This window comes from Alnus glutinosa, chromosome 14 (assembly GCF_958979055.1).
Source record: "Alnus glutinosa chromosome 14, dhAlnGlut1.1, whole genome shotgun sequence".
Classification (NCBI taxonomy): domain Eukaryota; kingdom Viridiplantae; phylum Streptophyta; class Magnoliopsida; order Fagales; family Betulaceae; genus Alnus; species Alnus glutinosa.
The window spans coordinates 16,010,695-16,025,826 of NC_084899.1; the positions used below are offsets into that span (position 1 = coordinate 16,010,695).

The window sequence follows — 15,132 nt, forward strand, 5'->3', positions numbered from 1 at the left end:
CACATGTTATTATTACCCACACCCCCTCCTCTTTGGATAGGAAATAGCAAGGGATACGAATCGATCAATTAATCATTTATGGTTGCAATCTGCTAAGTGAGCTTTATTGCATAAAGGCCTTGTTTGGTAAGGGAATGAGAATTGGTAGTGGGAGTTGAAAGTGATACATGTGATATAAAGTAAAAAGAATTTGTATAGAAAAGTGAAAAAGTTTTGTTTTGTAATGATTTTTTTTTATTTAAATAATAATAAAAAATTATTGATGTGATATAAAATTATAATGTTTTGAAGTTGATTGTTTTTTAAATAAGTGAAGAGGAGAAGGGAAATTTTTTTTACCTTTACCAAACAAGCCCAAAATATAATTACTAACGCCCTATTCTATATATGTGTGTGTGTATAGGTATAGCCATATAGTTATATACTATTTACCTATACAGTTATATGCTTAGTAATCTAAATAAAAATATAATATATGGCTACCGTGATTACATATTAACAAGTCACATATTATATACAATAGTATATAATGTTCACATATTATGTACTTGTACTATAGTTACTTGTATTTATGCTCACATATTAACTATAGATATATACTATGACCCATATACATGAGTAACTTATATAAATATAGAATTATAAGTATACTTGGTATGAGCGTTTTTCTATTGCCTAAAGCTTTTTGTCGCTAAATTAATTCTTTGATGCTCCGATTTTGGTGGGGACAAAAGGAAAATGAATCAAGAATCGCCTGGATGAGTTAGGAGAAAATAGGTCTTTCTAAATTTATGGGTGGTATGTGGTTTAGAGAACTGTAATATTTTAATAAAGCTCTATTGGCTAACCAAGGGTGGTGATTGGTTCAACAACTAGACTCTCTTGTAGCACAAATTATTAAAGAGAAGTAATGTCCACACAAATTTTCTGGATTCGGATATGGTAAATAAGCCTTGATATGCATGGAGAAGTATTTGTCAGGCTAGAGGTTATTGAAGACGGGAATGAGTGGCGTGCGGGTGATGGATAAAGAATTAAAATTTGGGAGGACAAATGGCTCTTACATCAACCTTCTTATGTGGTACAGTTGCTAGTTTGGAGATTGGAGAGGGAGGCACGAGTAAATGACCTTATTGATGAAGGCACAGGGTGATATGGCCTTGAGTGTACGTAAAAGTAAAAATAAGATAAGTTGGAAAAGATATAAGGGATTGATTTCACCACTAACTTCATAATAATGGTAAATTGCATTTACATGAAAATTTCACATACATGAATGATATGACTCGTGTGCGTTGTCAAGAAAATTCTTTTATTAAGAAATAAGAACAACCAATCTTCGGTTAGCGCGGATCGTCCACCTAACCACTAAGATGCGGTACAATCCGTCTTCCCTATGTATGAGCTATCAAATCTCTTAATTATTATACACGTAATCAAGGGATAAGTATAACTCATCTTTCGGCAATTATGAATTTTTCTCCTTAAATTAAACTAACTAGGGTGTAGAACAATTCATCATTCATAAGCATGACCTATCAAACCCTCTTGATTTTGTGTTCATTAAAACCTTTGTAAAACCATCATTCAGACTAGATACCTGAGAATGCTTAAAACAACAAAAAATATTATATTACAATGAAACTAATAGGGTATCATATGTGAGTTAAGGGGTTTGAATGTGCAACATTCAACGCTTATCAAAGAAATATTTGGCATGCTAGAGATCTACTAAAGACAGGGCTGGTGCGACGTGTGGGTGATAGATCAAAAATTATAATTTGGAAGGACAAATAGCTCTCGCATCAACCTTTTTATGCAATATAGTCGTCTGTTCAGAGATTAGAGATTGAGGCACTAGTACCAATTTATCTACCTTGTTTGTAGACACCATTGGACCAAATTATTATATTCGTAACTAAAATTTGATTTCACATACAATGCATGTAACATCGTGTGATCAATCTAAGCACGTTATTTTAGGAAGTAAATGTTATGGGATTTTTTTTTTTTTTTTTTTTTTTTTGGAAGAATGATAGAATAAGTATTAATACACAAATCTCACATTCTTAACAAAACACTCCTTAAAAACGTGCAATGGAACAAAAATAACACTTTGACATACCATCTTATTATATTTGAAAAACTTCATTTACTTTTGATTTTCCATCATTTTTACAATCGTACCTTCAAACTTTAAAAAATTTAAATGTTGGGTCGTCATCTTTTAAAAATTGTCAAGAAGGCTTAACTCAAGTAATCACTCAAGCGAATAAAGGATTTTCGCTTGCCGGATTCGTATTTGCAATGTCACCCATTCATTAGAACCGTTATATCCTTCTTGTGGTCGAGCCTCTTGCCTAATTTTATTTTTTTTCCTAAGCAATTGGTCCATCACTCAACTAACAACACACAAAGCCAAACAACTACAAAACCTAAAATGAATAGGAGTAGAGTAACCACAAGCTCATAGGACATTGTCTCAAGGATGTTGCAGTGTTTGGTTAATAAGTATTTTGATGTGATATAAAGATGAAATAAATTTTGAATTTTTTTGTGAGAGTTTTTGTAAGAAAAATTGTTCGTTAATGTTTTAACTTTTTTAGTATAAAAAAAAGAAAAAGAAAAGAGAGGATTTGTTGAACAAATCCGCAATGTTTGCACTAATAGGGGAGAGGGCCCAATAAGACGCAAGCTGTGGCGTCTGGATAGCTTTAACTACTCTCTTCTCTACTTTATTTTCTCCTTTTTTGCCTTCCATTTACTTATGGACAAAGTTTTCATTCAATAAAAATGTTATGTATCCATTTGAGATGTACATGTATTTTTAAATGACATGTGAGAAGCAAATATTTTTTTAATAATTTTTTTTTCAACTTTGTCATTTCTATTAAAAATGCATGTGTATCTCACATGTAAATGGACACATGACATTTTTATAGATTGGGTTGGAATAACTTTATCCAAATTGGGTTTGGAGTATTGAGACAAGAGTTATAAGAATTCAAGAGATAAAAGTTATATACACTCAAAAGACAAGAGTTACAAGATGATAAATTATTGACGTGTGGATGTAGGCTATATGTCAAACCACCTAAATTCTATGCATGTGTCTCTATTTCTTATTCTCATATCTTTGTTAGATTATGTGTTCTTACATGGAGGAAAACTATGTCCTTTACTTTTTTGGGTTCATCTATTTTTCTCATTTTAATAACTTAAAAAAAATAAACCTTTGAAGTCCATAGGCAATTGTATTAGTCATTCCTTCATGTTTTGGGCTTAAACGACGTCCATTTATGAACATACAATAAAATCTCAACCCAAGACTATGCAAGTATATCTATGGAGAGAGAGAGAGAGATGGACAGACTAATTTTTTTTTTCGATTTCTCAATCCCAAAGGGTATAGGATGGGTAGTAATTAGTTAACGCATTTTGGGTTGGATTGTGTCAAGGTATGGATATAAGATTATATAGGTCAATTTTAATTCGACTAATTTAAATAAATGGGTCAGACCTCTCAACCCTAACTCGTTAATTTCGTGTTGAATTTGCGAGTTGTATAAAAAATTGTCAATTTTAAATGTCCCATGTTGGATTTGCGACATATTGAGATAAGCGTATAAAAATATATAAGCAAACATAAATTTAATTAATTTAATTAAATAAATCAGACTCTTCAATTCTAACTTATTAATTTTCTATTAAAGTCATTTGAATTTGTGGGCCGTGTCAAACTTCTGTTTTCTTCCTAGGACCAAACCCAAAAATTAGTAAAAAAAGGAAAGTTAACGAACACAAGCACAGGCCGATGAGCTAGATGGATGCAGAGCCCAAGTACACAGTCCCGGCCTACTCCTAAACATTTCCTAACGTTGGAGAGACAGAGCCCAAAGGAGGAACACGGATAGCGAGGAGAAGCCTTCCTTGCCTGATTGCTCGAGGGCCACCGAATCGTCGTCGTGAAAATAGCCATTTTTTTCTCCCATTTTTTTTTTTTATTTTTTTTATTTTTTTATTATCAATATGCAATTTCAAATACCCAGATGGCGAAACCTGGCGGTGGTGAAAAATTCATTGATTTCATCAACAAAACCAGCAACCCTTTTTGCTTCCTTTCATTCTACCCCTACTTCATGTCAAAAGTGGAGCAACAAGTGGAAGTCTGTGAGTTTATTATCTGTTTTTTATTCATTTTCAAGAAGCATTTTTTTTTTTTTTTCCGTAAGCGTAATGGTGTTTGGCGTATTGCCCAAATGGTGAAAGTTTGTATTTTTGTGTGGATATGAATTTGTTCTACTTATTTCATGATGTATTTGCAGGCAAACATTTGTTCTTCACATTTTAAATGTTTGCAAATCAAGTTGTCATTGCCATTGTAATATATATATATATATATTTTGATAAGTATTTTGCCATGGTAATATTGAAAAGGAGATATTTTATTTCAGAATGAGAGCAGGTTAGATGATAGTACTCTTAAGTTCTTAAAATGCTAAGGTGGGGCTTGTTTTAAATTCCATCACTCTGCCGTCGTCTTGTGATGTTCAAATTTTGAGATTTCGAGTTTAATTTTTGGTCGTAGTCTAGTGGTACTGTACTTATCAAGTTGGTTTGTGTCAGAAGCTGTTCAAATAAACCTTCATTTGGATGGGTCGTTAGCATTTTGGACATACTTCCTTTAGTTTGAAAGCAAGCTTTGCCTTCACTTATGCTTAAGAAAGGACCTGTACATTTTAAATTGGAAATTAACAGTTTTCTGGACCACCACAATAAAAAGAAAGTTTCTTATTGTGTTTGTTTGCTTAATTACTCTTGGTATGAACATGGAAGCTTGCTTTGCTATACATTATCATATGTTACTTTGTGGTCAAGCATGAAGGTTGGTGCTATTTTTTATGTCTCAGATTATTGCCTGGATGTATGATAGAATTTGGAATATATCTCAGATTATTGCCTGGGTGGATAAGTAGAATTTGGAATATTAGAATGCTTATCTGTAAGAGCATTCCTAGTAGCCTCATCAAAATAGCTTTTTAGTTATTTTAGTGAGCCAATTTGATGAAAACACTAAAAAACCACTCCCAACAGCCTTACCATTTTAACCAAAAAGTTTTGATGAGTGAAAGTACTCACCAATTCTGATGAGTAATATTCACTCACCAAATTTTGTTTCACCTTTCTCTCTCATATGATCAGCACACTTTTTTCATTTTTTCTCTCATTTTCTTCTCCCATCTCCCATCTCCTATCTCTCTCACACGATAATGTCCTTATTTTATGGATACGAAGGATTCTTTGTAAAAAGATTAAATAGAGAAAGAATAAAGAAATATGAAAAAATATTATTTAAATGGAATAATGATAATAAACAGTTAAAATGGTGAGGTTGCTGAGAGAATTTTTAAAAAGTGGCTCACCAGAATAGAGAAAAGTGATTTTTAGCTACTTTGGTGAATAAAATTTGATGAGGCTACTAGGAATGCTTTAATGAAATTGGAATCTTTTAAGCATCTTTGAGCCCCAAATGTTTTGTGGGGGAGAAGGGCATGAAGCTGTATGACTTGGAGGTTAGGTCCATATTTACAGTGACATATGTTTAAGAGGTTTCGGCGATGGAGAATCTTAAAATTTATCACGACGGAGGACTACACTGATTGCTAAACTGAGAATGAAACTTCCACTTAACAAAAAAGAGAAAAAAAAAAAGAAAAAAAGAAAAGAAGAGAGAACAGAACTTCTCTTAAGTTTTGGGGTTTACTATTCATTTTTTTTTTTGGTGGTCATCCCTTTGCGTTAGGTATTGAATAAGATGATTAATAAGCCCATTAGCAGAGGGGGGATATCTAATAGTGGTTATTTGTAGATAAACTATTGTGTACTCTTGATGGTTTTGGAAAATCCTTTTAAAGTGCCAGTATCTTAACTCATCCAATTGTAATTGTGTTATTTGAGCATATGATATCATATTCATCCATCACCCCAAAATCATTATCCTTTTAGTCAGATCTACAAGAGTTTTTTGAGAGAGGCAGAGAGAGAATATCTTTCACAACAAAATCCATTGATAGTGCAATTCATTGAGCCCTTGTATAAGTAGAGTAGGATGATTTTGAGGTAGTGGGACATGCCCAAAGAGTCGGGGAAGACTAGCTCAACATATGTATTGAGGACTTATTGGAATGAGGTTTCCCAAGAGAATGGACTTAGGCAGAAGGATGTGGTCCAAGTTTGGTCTTTATGGGTTGGTAGTGAACAAAAACTCTGCCTGACTCTTGTTGTGGATAGTAGATGTGGTGGCAACGGGAGCGATAGTAGTGGCAACGAGGGAGGAGGAAGCAATCGAGGAAGAGACGGAGAAGAGGGGTGTAGTGGCTGCAAGTGGGGCAGTGAAGAAAATGATTTTGACCTTAATTCAGCATTTTGAGAAGGGAAGAGTTGGTGGGCCCCTTCTCACATAGGGAAGTTTGATGTTAGATCCTTCTATAAGGTCCTTGCTTATAAAGATGAAGCTCCTTTCCTTTGGAAGAGTCTTTGGCGGACCGAGGTTCCTTTGAAAGTGGCTTTTTTTTTTCTCTTGGTTGGCAGCTTTAGGGAAGATTCTTTCCATTGATAATCTTAGAAAGAGGCATGACATCGTGATTGATAGGTGCTGTATGTGCAAAAGGAATGGAGAGTCTGTAGACTATCTTCTTCTCTATTGTGAGGTTGCTTGCGCCTTATGGAATGCTATCTTTAGCTGCTTTGGGTTGTTTTGGGTTATGCCTCTTTGGGTGGTTGATTTATTCGCTTGTTGGTGGACGGATGGTCGCTCTTGGAGTACTGTTGTGTGGAAGATAGTTCCTTCTTACCTTTTGTAGTGCTTGTGGAGGGAATGAAATGATAGAAACTCCGAGGAACAAGAAAGGACGATAGAGGAGCTCAAAACCTTCTTCTTTTATTCTCTTTTTTTTTGGACTGCTGCGTTCTTAGCTCCCTTAGTGATTAGCTTTAATGATTTCCTTGTTCTTTTTTATTCTTCTTCTTATATGCTTCTCTTGTATACTCTCTGTGTACTTGGTTGCGCTTTGCGCTTTTATGATATTACACTTATTAAAAAAAATGAACAAAGAAACCTATATTTCAGTAATAGTTAGACATAAGGCAAGGATAATATTATAGTGCTCTTTGGCTAGTACTTGCAGCATCTCCATCGCATTTCGACCTTAATTTAGCAGAATGATTTCATGATTGGCTTAGGTGTTAGACAAGGCTTTGCTTTGACTTTCCTTAGCTATTCATCACAGATGTAGTGTGACATGTATAAAGCAAATAAGATTGGGCATCATTCATAGAGTTCCTATGTTGTCAAATTTTCATCCATTTGCTGTTCACAAGCATGTAACCTTTTCGTAGTAGGATAATTTGGTGTTTAAATAAATCATCTCATTGCCTTTTTTTTTTTGATAAGTAATTGCAATTTTATTAAAAAAAAATAGCGTAAGGCACCCCTAGTACACACGGAGTATACAAGAAGTAACAACCTCACCACCGACCCGACAAGGAATTGCCCACAAACCAACCCAACCCTAAGCCCCTAAAGCTCACAATCCTCAATCTTATCCCACTGCCTATGATCCTCATCAAGTGCAGAGAGGAAAGCCATAGTTTTATTTCCCTTATCCCCCATAATCAAAGAGCAAACCAAAGACAATTCCAAAGGAGAGATAGCCTGGAGGCCACCCGCAGAATTGAGAGGGTGAGCTCGACTAGAACAAGCCCCGCCTGAGAAACCACAATCTGCCTGTGGAAGAGAGGACGGGCTCGACTCTAGAAACCCCTGCGTGAGAAAACCCACATCTTTGTGTTTTCCTTGAAAAGCTTAGGATCAATTAAGTTGACCAAAAGAAAGAACCAAAGTTCCTAAAAGCATGAATGATATAAGGGTAAAGTGCGAATGATATATGGCCAATATTCTCTCTCTCTCCGTCCGCTAGCGGTGGCGCATGTAGGCGCATTCCGCCAGCTTCCATCCTTAGATCGCCATTTCTTCCTTCTTTTTCTTTCTCCGTTTAGGTAGGCTGTTTCTTTCCCCGCTTTGTTTCCTCTTGTTCGTACTCTGTGATGCGGTTTTCGGAGCTTGACTTTTTGAGGCTTGTCATGGAGCGTAGATTTGTCGTGGAAGCTAAAGAGTTCCTTTTTTCGGTGAAGTTGGGTTTTTCAGTTCTGCGTTTGGAGGAAAAAAGGAAGTCTTTTTTAGGGGTGGTGGTTTTGGGCTCGCTGTGTTCTGCTTGGTTGGTGGACACGGTGAAGGAGGCGCTGAAGTCGCCGGGTATTATGGATTTTGTGAAGTCTTTTTGTGAGGAGTCGAAGCTGGTGATTGTTCGGAGAGGGGGAAATCAGGCAGGTAGGTTTCTGGAGGTGTCCTCTTTCGCAGCTGGTGGCCGGAAAGGGTCTCTATTTGGCTCCTTGAGGGTCGAGATGGACGGGGTTAGAGGCGATTTGCGGGTGAGCTGAGTAAGATGGTGGCAGTCCTAGAGTCACCGTCTGGGTCGTTGGTGGGTGCTGTGGCAACTTCGGATCGGAAGATCTGTATTCCTTTTTATTTTAGCCTCAACTTTGTGGAGCTCCTTTGGTTATAATTGCTAATGTGTATATTGGGATTTTTGCCATGCTTGAGTGAGCCTTTGTTTGATCTCCTTGTTATGGTTAAGGGTTTTGTCTCTTCTTTGTACTCAGCTTTGTGTTGAAAAAGGGGGGAAAATGTTGCTGGTGCTTGGAAAGAACGAAGTTTCAGATTCTTCCATTTTTTCTCATTTCCCTCCCTCAAGATTTATAACTATTTTTTTTTTTCCCTTATAAATATGAGGCTTCTTCTTGTATTATGATCTGGCCTCAACGATGAGTTTGTGGGGAAGCCCATCACTATTCTAGGCCTTTTTTCTTTTTTTCTTTTTTTCTTTTTTTTTTCTAGCTCAAGATTAGATCATAATTATTTTTTTGCTTGTAATTTAGTGTCTTTCTCCACTCTCCACATCTTCTGCATCTTTTTATGTAACACATAAACTTTCATGTCTGTGTGTGGACATGCTACCCGTGTATGTGTTGAACCCCCTGCTTAGATTTCTTTGATGCAAAATTACTTTCATCATCTGGGATCTAACCCTTTGTTTGGATTGTGGAAAGCTCAAAGAAATAAAGGATAAGTGTAAATTTTTTATAAAATAAAAACCTCATTTCTTAAGCAACTTAGCAATTTCCATCTCTTTTCTATCTGGCCTCTCCAAGATCCAAAAGGAGTCTAAGAGAGTTGTGCACTTATGATGTAGTGGACACCGGTTAATATGTATAGTTACTTGAGCTGGGGAGCATCATAGAGATAATTGGGTATTTTAGAAGGGAACAATCAATTGTAAACCTAATGGTTTCCCCTCTATTTGAAGCTATGTTAGACCTATGAGGAAGGAGCTGGATCATCTTTATATGATATTCTGTTTAAATACATTTTTTTCTGCTCAACGATTCTTTATTATATATGTTTGCAATCTATGATAAGCTATTGTTAATTGATTGATAGTGAACACACACACACACACACACATGCATGGAAGCGCCGCATTATACATAGACACACATACTTACATATCTTAGCTAGTAATTATTTTAGGGAAAATATCAAAACCATAATCCTATGCTTTCACTTATTATAAAAAAGCTCACTAAGTTTTCAATTTTATTGAATGGATCCCTCTAGATGAAGAATTTATCAAATAGATCCTTCTGTAATTTTTTTAACAGAATAATTATGAAATACAATTATAGCCCCAAAGAAAACATTACTAAAAAACAAAAACAGGAAAAAAAGAAGGAAAAAAAAAATAAAAATAATAATCTCTCCATGGCCATCCATGGTCATAGGGAGGTCCCCATGCTCCTCCATATCTTCAAGGCCATGGAGGTCCAACCTTTGGACCACCACACCTGTTTCATGGCTGTGGGGGTCTTCCATGGAGCTCCATCATGAGTCCATAGAGATCCATGCCTCCATGGTCCATGCATGGAGGTCCAACCTCCATGCTTTGGAGGTGTTCACAGCCATGAACACCTCCATGGCCATGGAGGCCCACCTTCATGGCCATGAATGGCCGTAGAGGGATTTTTTTGGCAATTTTTTTTTTTCCTTTAGGGGTATAATTTGTATTTTACAAGTATTCTATGAGGAAAATTGACAGTATGATTGGAATGATCTCTTTAATAAATTCTTCATTTGTAGGATTTATTTGATAAAATTGAAAACTTAACGAGTTTTTTCATATTAAGTGAAAGCACAGGAAATGAATTTGATATTTTTCCATTATTTTATTTAGTATTACCATCTTTAAAGAAGTTTGACAGTTTAAATACTTTTGCAGGATATAAGAGGAGGTCAGGAACCAACTAAGGTATGCGAGTCAGTACTTACTGTTAGTATTCTTATGGAATATTAAGTTTAATTTTACATGCTAAAGAATTAGAAGTACAACAGCTGAAGTTGGCATTGCAGAATAGCTATTTATTTATAGATATACAGGTTTCAATCCCGTAGTGGTGTATGAGTTCTGTCTACCTGTAAAAAAACCAATGAGAACAATCACTTAGTGTGCCAAATAAATATCAATGCAACTTATGGTTAGTTCAGAGTTATTGTATGTATGTTTAGATCATCTTTAACCTTATGATATAGGACAAAGGGGGCTTGGACACCAAATCTAATGGTGGACAGCAGCCCAGGGACGTTCGTCTGTGCTTAATTTAGGTAAAGCTTCAGGAATGAGTCTTTAAACTTCCATTGGATAGGATAAGCAAGTAGAGGTTTTTGCTTCAGACCAGGCTAGGGAAGATTGAATTCTGAAGGGTTTTAAGGGGCTGGAAACAGGAAGGAAAGTTGCTAGATTTTCAGGACAGCAATTGTTTGTATGATTTAGTAAGGGATTAAGGTTTTATGGCGGTAAAGGTAGGTAAAAGTTTGGGGAATTTAGGATTTCTAATAGACAAAGGAAAGAGGTTGGTTTGGAGGCAAAACAAGGAAGAAAACTCAAGCTTTGGGTTGTTGTTCTGGGCTGTTATCAGTAACCCGAGAACAGTGTTTTCACTTTTGGAGTTGTTTGTGTGCTAATTAACTAGGAATGGTTTAGGGTTTTATTGTTTTGGACAGAAAGAATTAAAGCAAAACTGGGTCTGGAATTTGATCAATTATTGATTGGACGAATTCCAAACACCAGCAAGAGGTTCCCTACTCTTCTTTGATCCGTCTTAGGGCCGAGCGGCGGCCTTGACCCTAGCAGAAGTGCAATGTGTCTGGGAAATTAAAAGAGGCATATGAAGAAGAAGAAAATATCGTCTAGTCAAGATCTTTTTTTGATAGGTAATAAAGAAATAGTATTAAAAAGTGTCAGGTGCCCCTAAGCATACATGGAGTATACAAAAAGTACACCAAAATAGAAAGAAAACAAAAAACAAAGGAAAACACCCTCAAAAACCCGAAGATAGAAAACCCCCCAAAAACCCCACTATAGAAATCCAATGCTCGCAAAGACACCTAGGCTACATTACAACCGCATGAGCTCTCTTGCCTTTTTCCTGGCTAGAACCAACTCCCCTAGCATTGAAGTTGATCGAACATTCTAAATTTTTGATCTCTCTATATCCTTTAGGTTTAGAAGTAGAGACAAAGACCTCTTGGCGCTGCCCTTCATCAATTAGAGCAAAAAAGTCCAAAAAACCCTTCTCATTCCCCCAATAGGAGACCCCCATAGTGCGATAACATGACCTTGCCACTTGCACTACCCCGGGGTAACCAATAGCCTCTCCCTCAAGATCGCTTCCCTTTGAATATACGCCCACCTTGAAGACACGAGGAGATTGCTGCTCCCTCCAAGAAATTCCAAGCAAAAATTGAGGGGAGCACCCAATAACCAAGGAGAGCAACGGCCTAGGCGGCAGTAGCGAAAAACCCAACAATTGATCACCCATAAGACCACTGTCCCACTGAGATGAGAGAGGGAACCCACCCACGCTGAACAGAGAAAGAAGAGCAGACCCAATGCCACAAAACGAGGGTTGGGCAACCGATGGACTCTGGACCACTGACCCAACCAAAAGCTGAGAAGGGCCACCCAAAAACGGAACCATTGGAGCACTAAATGCCGCCACAGCTTCGGCCAACAAAAAAGCATCCACTTGAGCTCCTCTGCCTACCTTCGATCTTCAGTGGTATCTCAAAACCAACTTAGACTTTGAGGGGTAGATTGGAGCCCCACACTCCGACATCACCGGACGAGAAAAGTGGAGCATCTCACCCAAATCAGCCGCCCCTGAAGAATTGGCACCGTAGGCGACTGGCCAAGCTCCAGAAAAGTCTAGCATTGGAAAAAACCCCTAAGAACTAGTGACTTCATTGTCAACCACAATCACCGAAGAAAAAGAGGCGCCGAACAAGGAGGACCTTGTACCATCACGGGAAAACACAGAAAATGACGGAGCAACACCCAGCGAGTAGCCCATGACCGTCATCGAAGGACCAGACCCCTTTGGTCGAAAAAAAACCACCCAAGGACGTCGGAGACGTCACCTTCGAGAAGGAAGACGTGTGCACAAAGGAAGACGGGACAGAGCACCGCAAACCTGCCGGTGAAGGAGATTGACCAGATGAAGGAGATGTAAGAGAAACCCTCGTTGTACTGATCTACCCAGGACCTGTCAACACCGACCAGACTCGACTGCCAGATCTGAAAGTCCCCCAGAAGCAGACGAGGACAAAGCAAACTTACCGGAATAACACACTGGAGAAACATCAACCACTTCAGCCTTCTCTGACCTGGTTAGAACAATTGAAATCGACTCCAGTAGATGAAGACCACCTTGGGCCACCGCTGACATCGTCTCTGACCGTTGAAAATCTTTCGCAGACATGGAACCCACTTTAGGATCCGAAACAGGACCTGTAGCCTCAAAGACCTCCATCGTCTCCTTAGATTTGGGTTTAGGTATGAATTGGCCCAAACGAAAGCCTTTAAGATTATGGCCGAACCCAAAACCAATAGACCGACCCAACAAATTCCCAACAACCCGGTCCACTAAGTGCCACCGTTAGGGTTTCCTTGGCACCACATATGCCTCATAAAAGGTTCATGCCCAAACCGTTTCCGGTTTAGGGTTTAGGTATACATACATTCATATGTACGTATGCAACTAATATTTAACCCTTATAGAACTTGGGAGTTAATGAGATTTGACTACTATGCCCAAAACAAAGAACTATTAGAGCATTCCCAATGGGCTAGAGCTCTCCCAAATGGCTTATGCAAATTTTTATGTAAAATAGTTAACCAAAACCCACTTTATCTAGTTTAGCTAATGGGTTTTAAAAGGTACCATACATCCGATTATCTATTCTTAACTCTATATTATCTAAATATGCTTTCTTTATTATTTTTTATTACTTTTTTCATTATCGTATTTTTTTATTGTTCTTTTTTTTTCTTTTCTTTTTTTTTTTTCTTTTTTTTTTTTTTTTTTTTTTTCAAACGGTCATATTTGTTAAAACGGTTATTTTTCTAATGCAAATTTTTCAACGGTCATTTTTTCTCAAACGACCATTTTTCTAATAGTCATTTTTCAACAGTAGTTTTGTTAAATTTGTCATTTTTCTAACACAATAATTTTTAAACGGTCATATTTTTAACAATTGTATTTGCCAATGATAAGTATAAATATAATATCCTTATACCAATATCAAATATATTTATGAGAACATATTTTTGTAGAGAATTGTAGTAGAATATGCTCGTAATATTCTCATTCATATTATGAGAATATTCCTTTTTGAGAATTGAAATGGAATATTCACATAATATTCTCAAGTATATTACAAGAATATTCTTTTTTTTTTTTTTGGAGAATTGAAACAGAATATGCTCATATTATTCTAAGGGATATTATGAGAATATTCCTTTTTCAATGACTTAATTTAACTATAAATTATCCAAGTTATTGTAAAGTTTCACACAAAAAACACAAGCTTCTTTTTCACAATTCTCTAAGCTTTTCTTTTTCTACACTCTTTATGGATCATTGTTTTACAATTTTTGACTCTTCATCCTCCGATGACGAGTTGGATATCGTTTTAGCTTTTTTGTTGAAGAACGGTTGCGTGATGAAAGAGGCTCAACATCGCGCCTTATTTCTGTTCAACGCCATAGATTCATCCAGCGTAATTCTTTGGAAGGGCACCAACGCCTTTTCTTAGACTATTTTGCAAAATTGCCAGTCTATCCTCCTAAGAAATTTCGGAGGAGGCTTCGAATGCAACGTTCTCTATTTAATCATATTCAAATTACGATAGAAGCTCATGAACCATATTTCGTCCAAAGAAGAGATGCTGCTAAAATGCTTGGATATTCTTTCCTTCAAAAGATGATTGCTGCACGTAGGATGCTCGCTTATGGAGTATCATGTGATTTTATGGATGAATATTTGAGGATTGTAGAAAACATGCAACACAGTGTTTGCAATATTTTGTTAATCAGTGATTTCAATTTATTCTAACAAGTACTTGAGGCCACTCAACAACAATGACATTGCTAGACTGCTAGAGGTGAACGTAAGACGTGAATTTCCAGGGATGCTGGGGAGCATTGATTGCATGCATTGGAAATGGAAGAATTGTCCAAGAGCATGGGTAGGTATGTTTTGTGGTCATATTCATGAACCAACAATTATTTTGGAAGCCGTGGCGTCATACGATTTTTGGATATGGCACACATTTTTTGGGTTGCCAAGGTCTCATAATGATATTAACGTGTTAGAACATTCTTCTTTATTTAACGAGCTCGCTAGAGGGCGTGCTCCTCCGGTGAACTACTCAATCAACGGTAATGACTACACAATGGGATATTATCTCGCTGATGGTATATATCCATTATGGTCAACATTTGTAAAAACATTCATGCTTCGCAAGGAAATAAGAGAAAACATTTTGCAAAAACTCAAGAGTAAGCAAGGAAAGATGTAGAACGTGTATTTGGGGTGCTTCAAGCACGATTTGCAACTGTGCGAGGACATGCGCATTTTTTCGACAATGAAATGCTTAAAAACATCATGATAGCATGC

The 15,132-nt window shown here is 36.8% G+C and overlaps 1 protein-coding gene across 4 annotated transcripts in view; it reads left to right on the forward strand.

Annotated features, from left to right (window-relative positions):
• The first annotated feature begins 3,818 nt into the window (after window positions 1-3,818).
• Window positions 3,819-15,132, forward strand: part of LOC133858105 (uncharacterized) — a 34,296-nt gene continuing 22,982 nt past the window's right edge. For 2 of the 4 annotated variants that reach the window (XR_009898435.1, XM_062293552.1), the window contains exons 1-2: window positions 3,819-4,170; window positions 10,395-10,424. Coding sequence is in view for 3 of the 4 variants with exons in the window: in XM_062293552.1 (XP_062149536.1) it covers window positions 4,030-4,170; window positions 10,395-10,424 (171 nt within the window). In the remaining variant the exon portion in view is untranslated. The remainder of the gene's footprint in view (window positions 4,171-10,394; window positions 10,425-15,132) is intronic. The other 2 variants (XM_062293554.1, XM_062293551.1) reach the window with 2 other exon arrangements.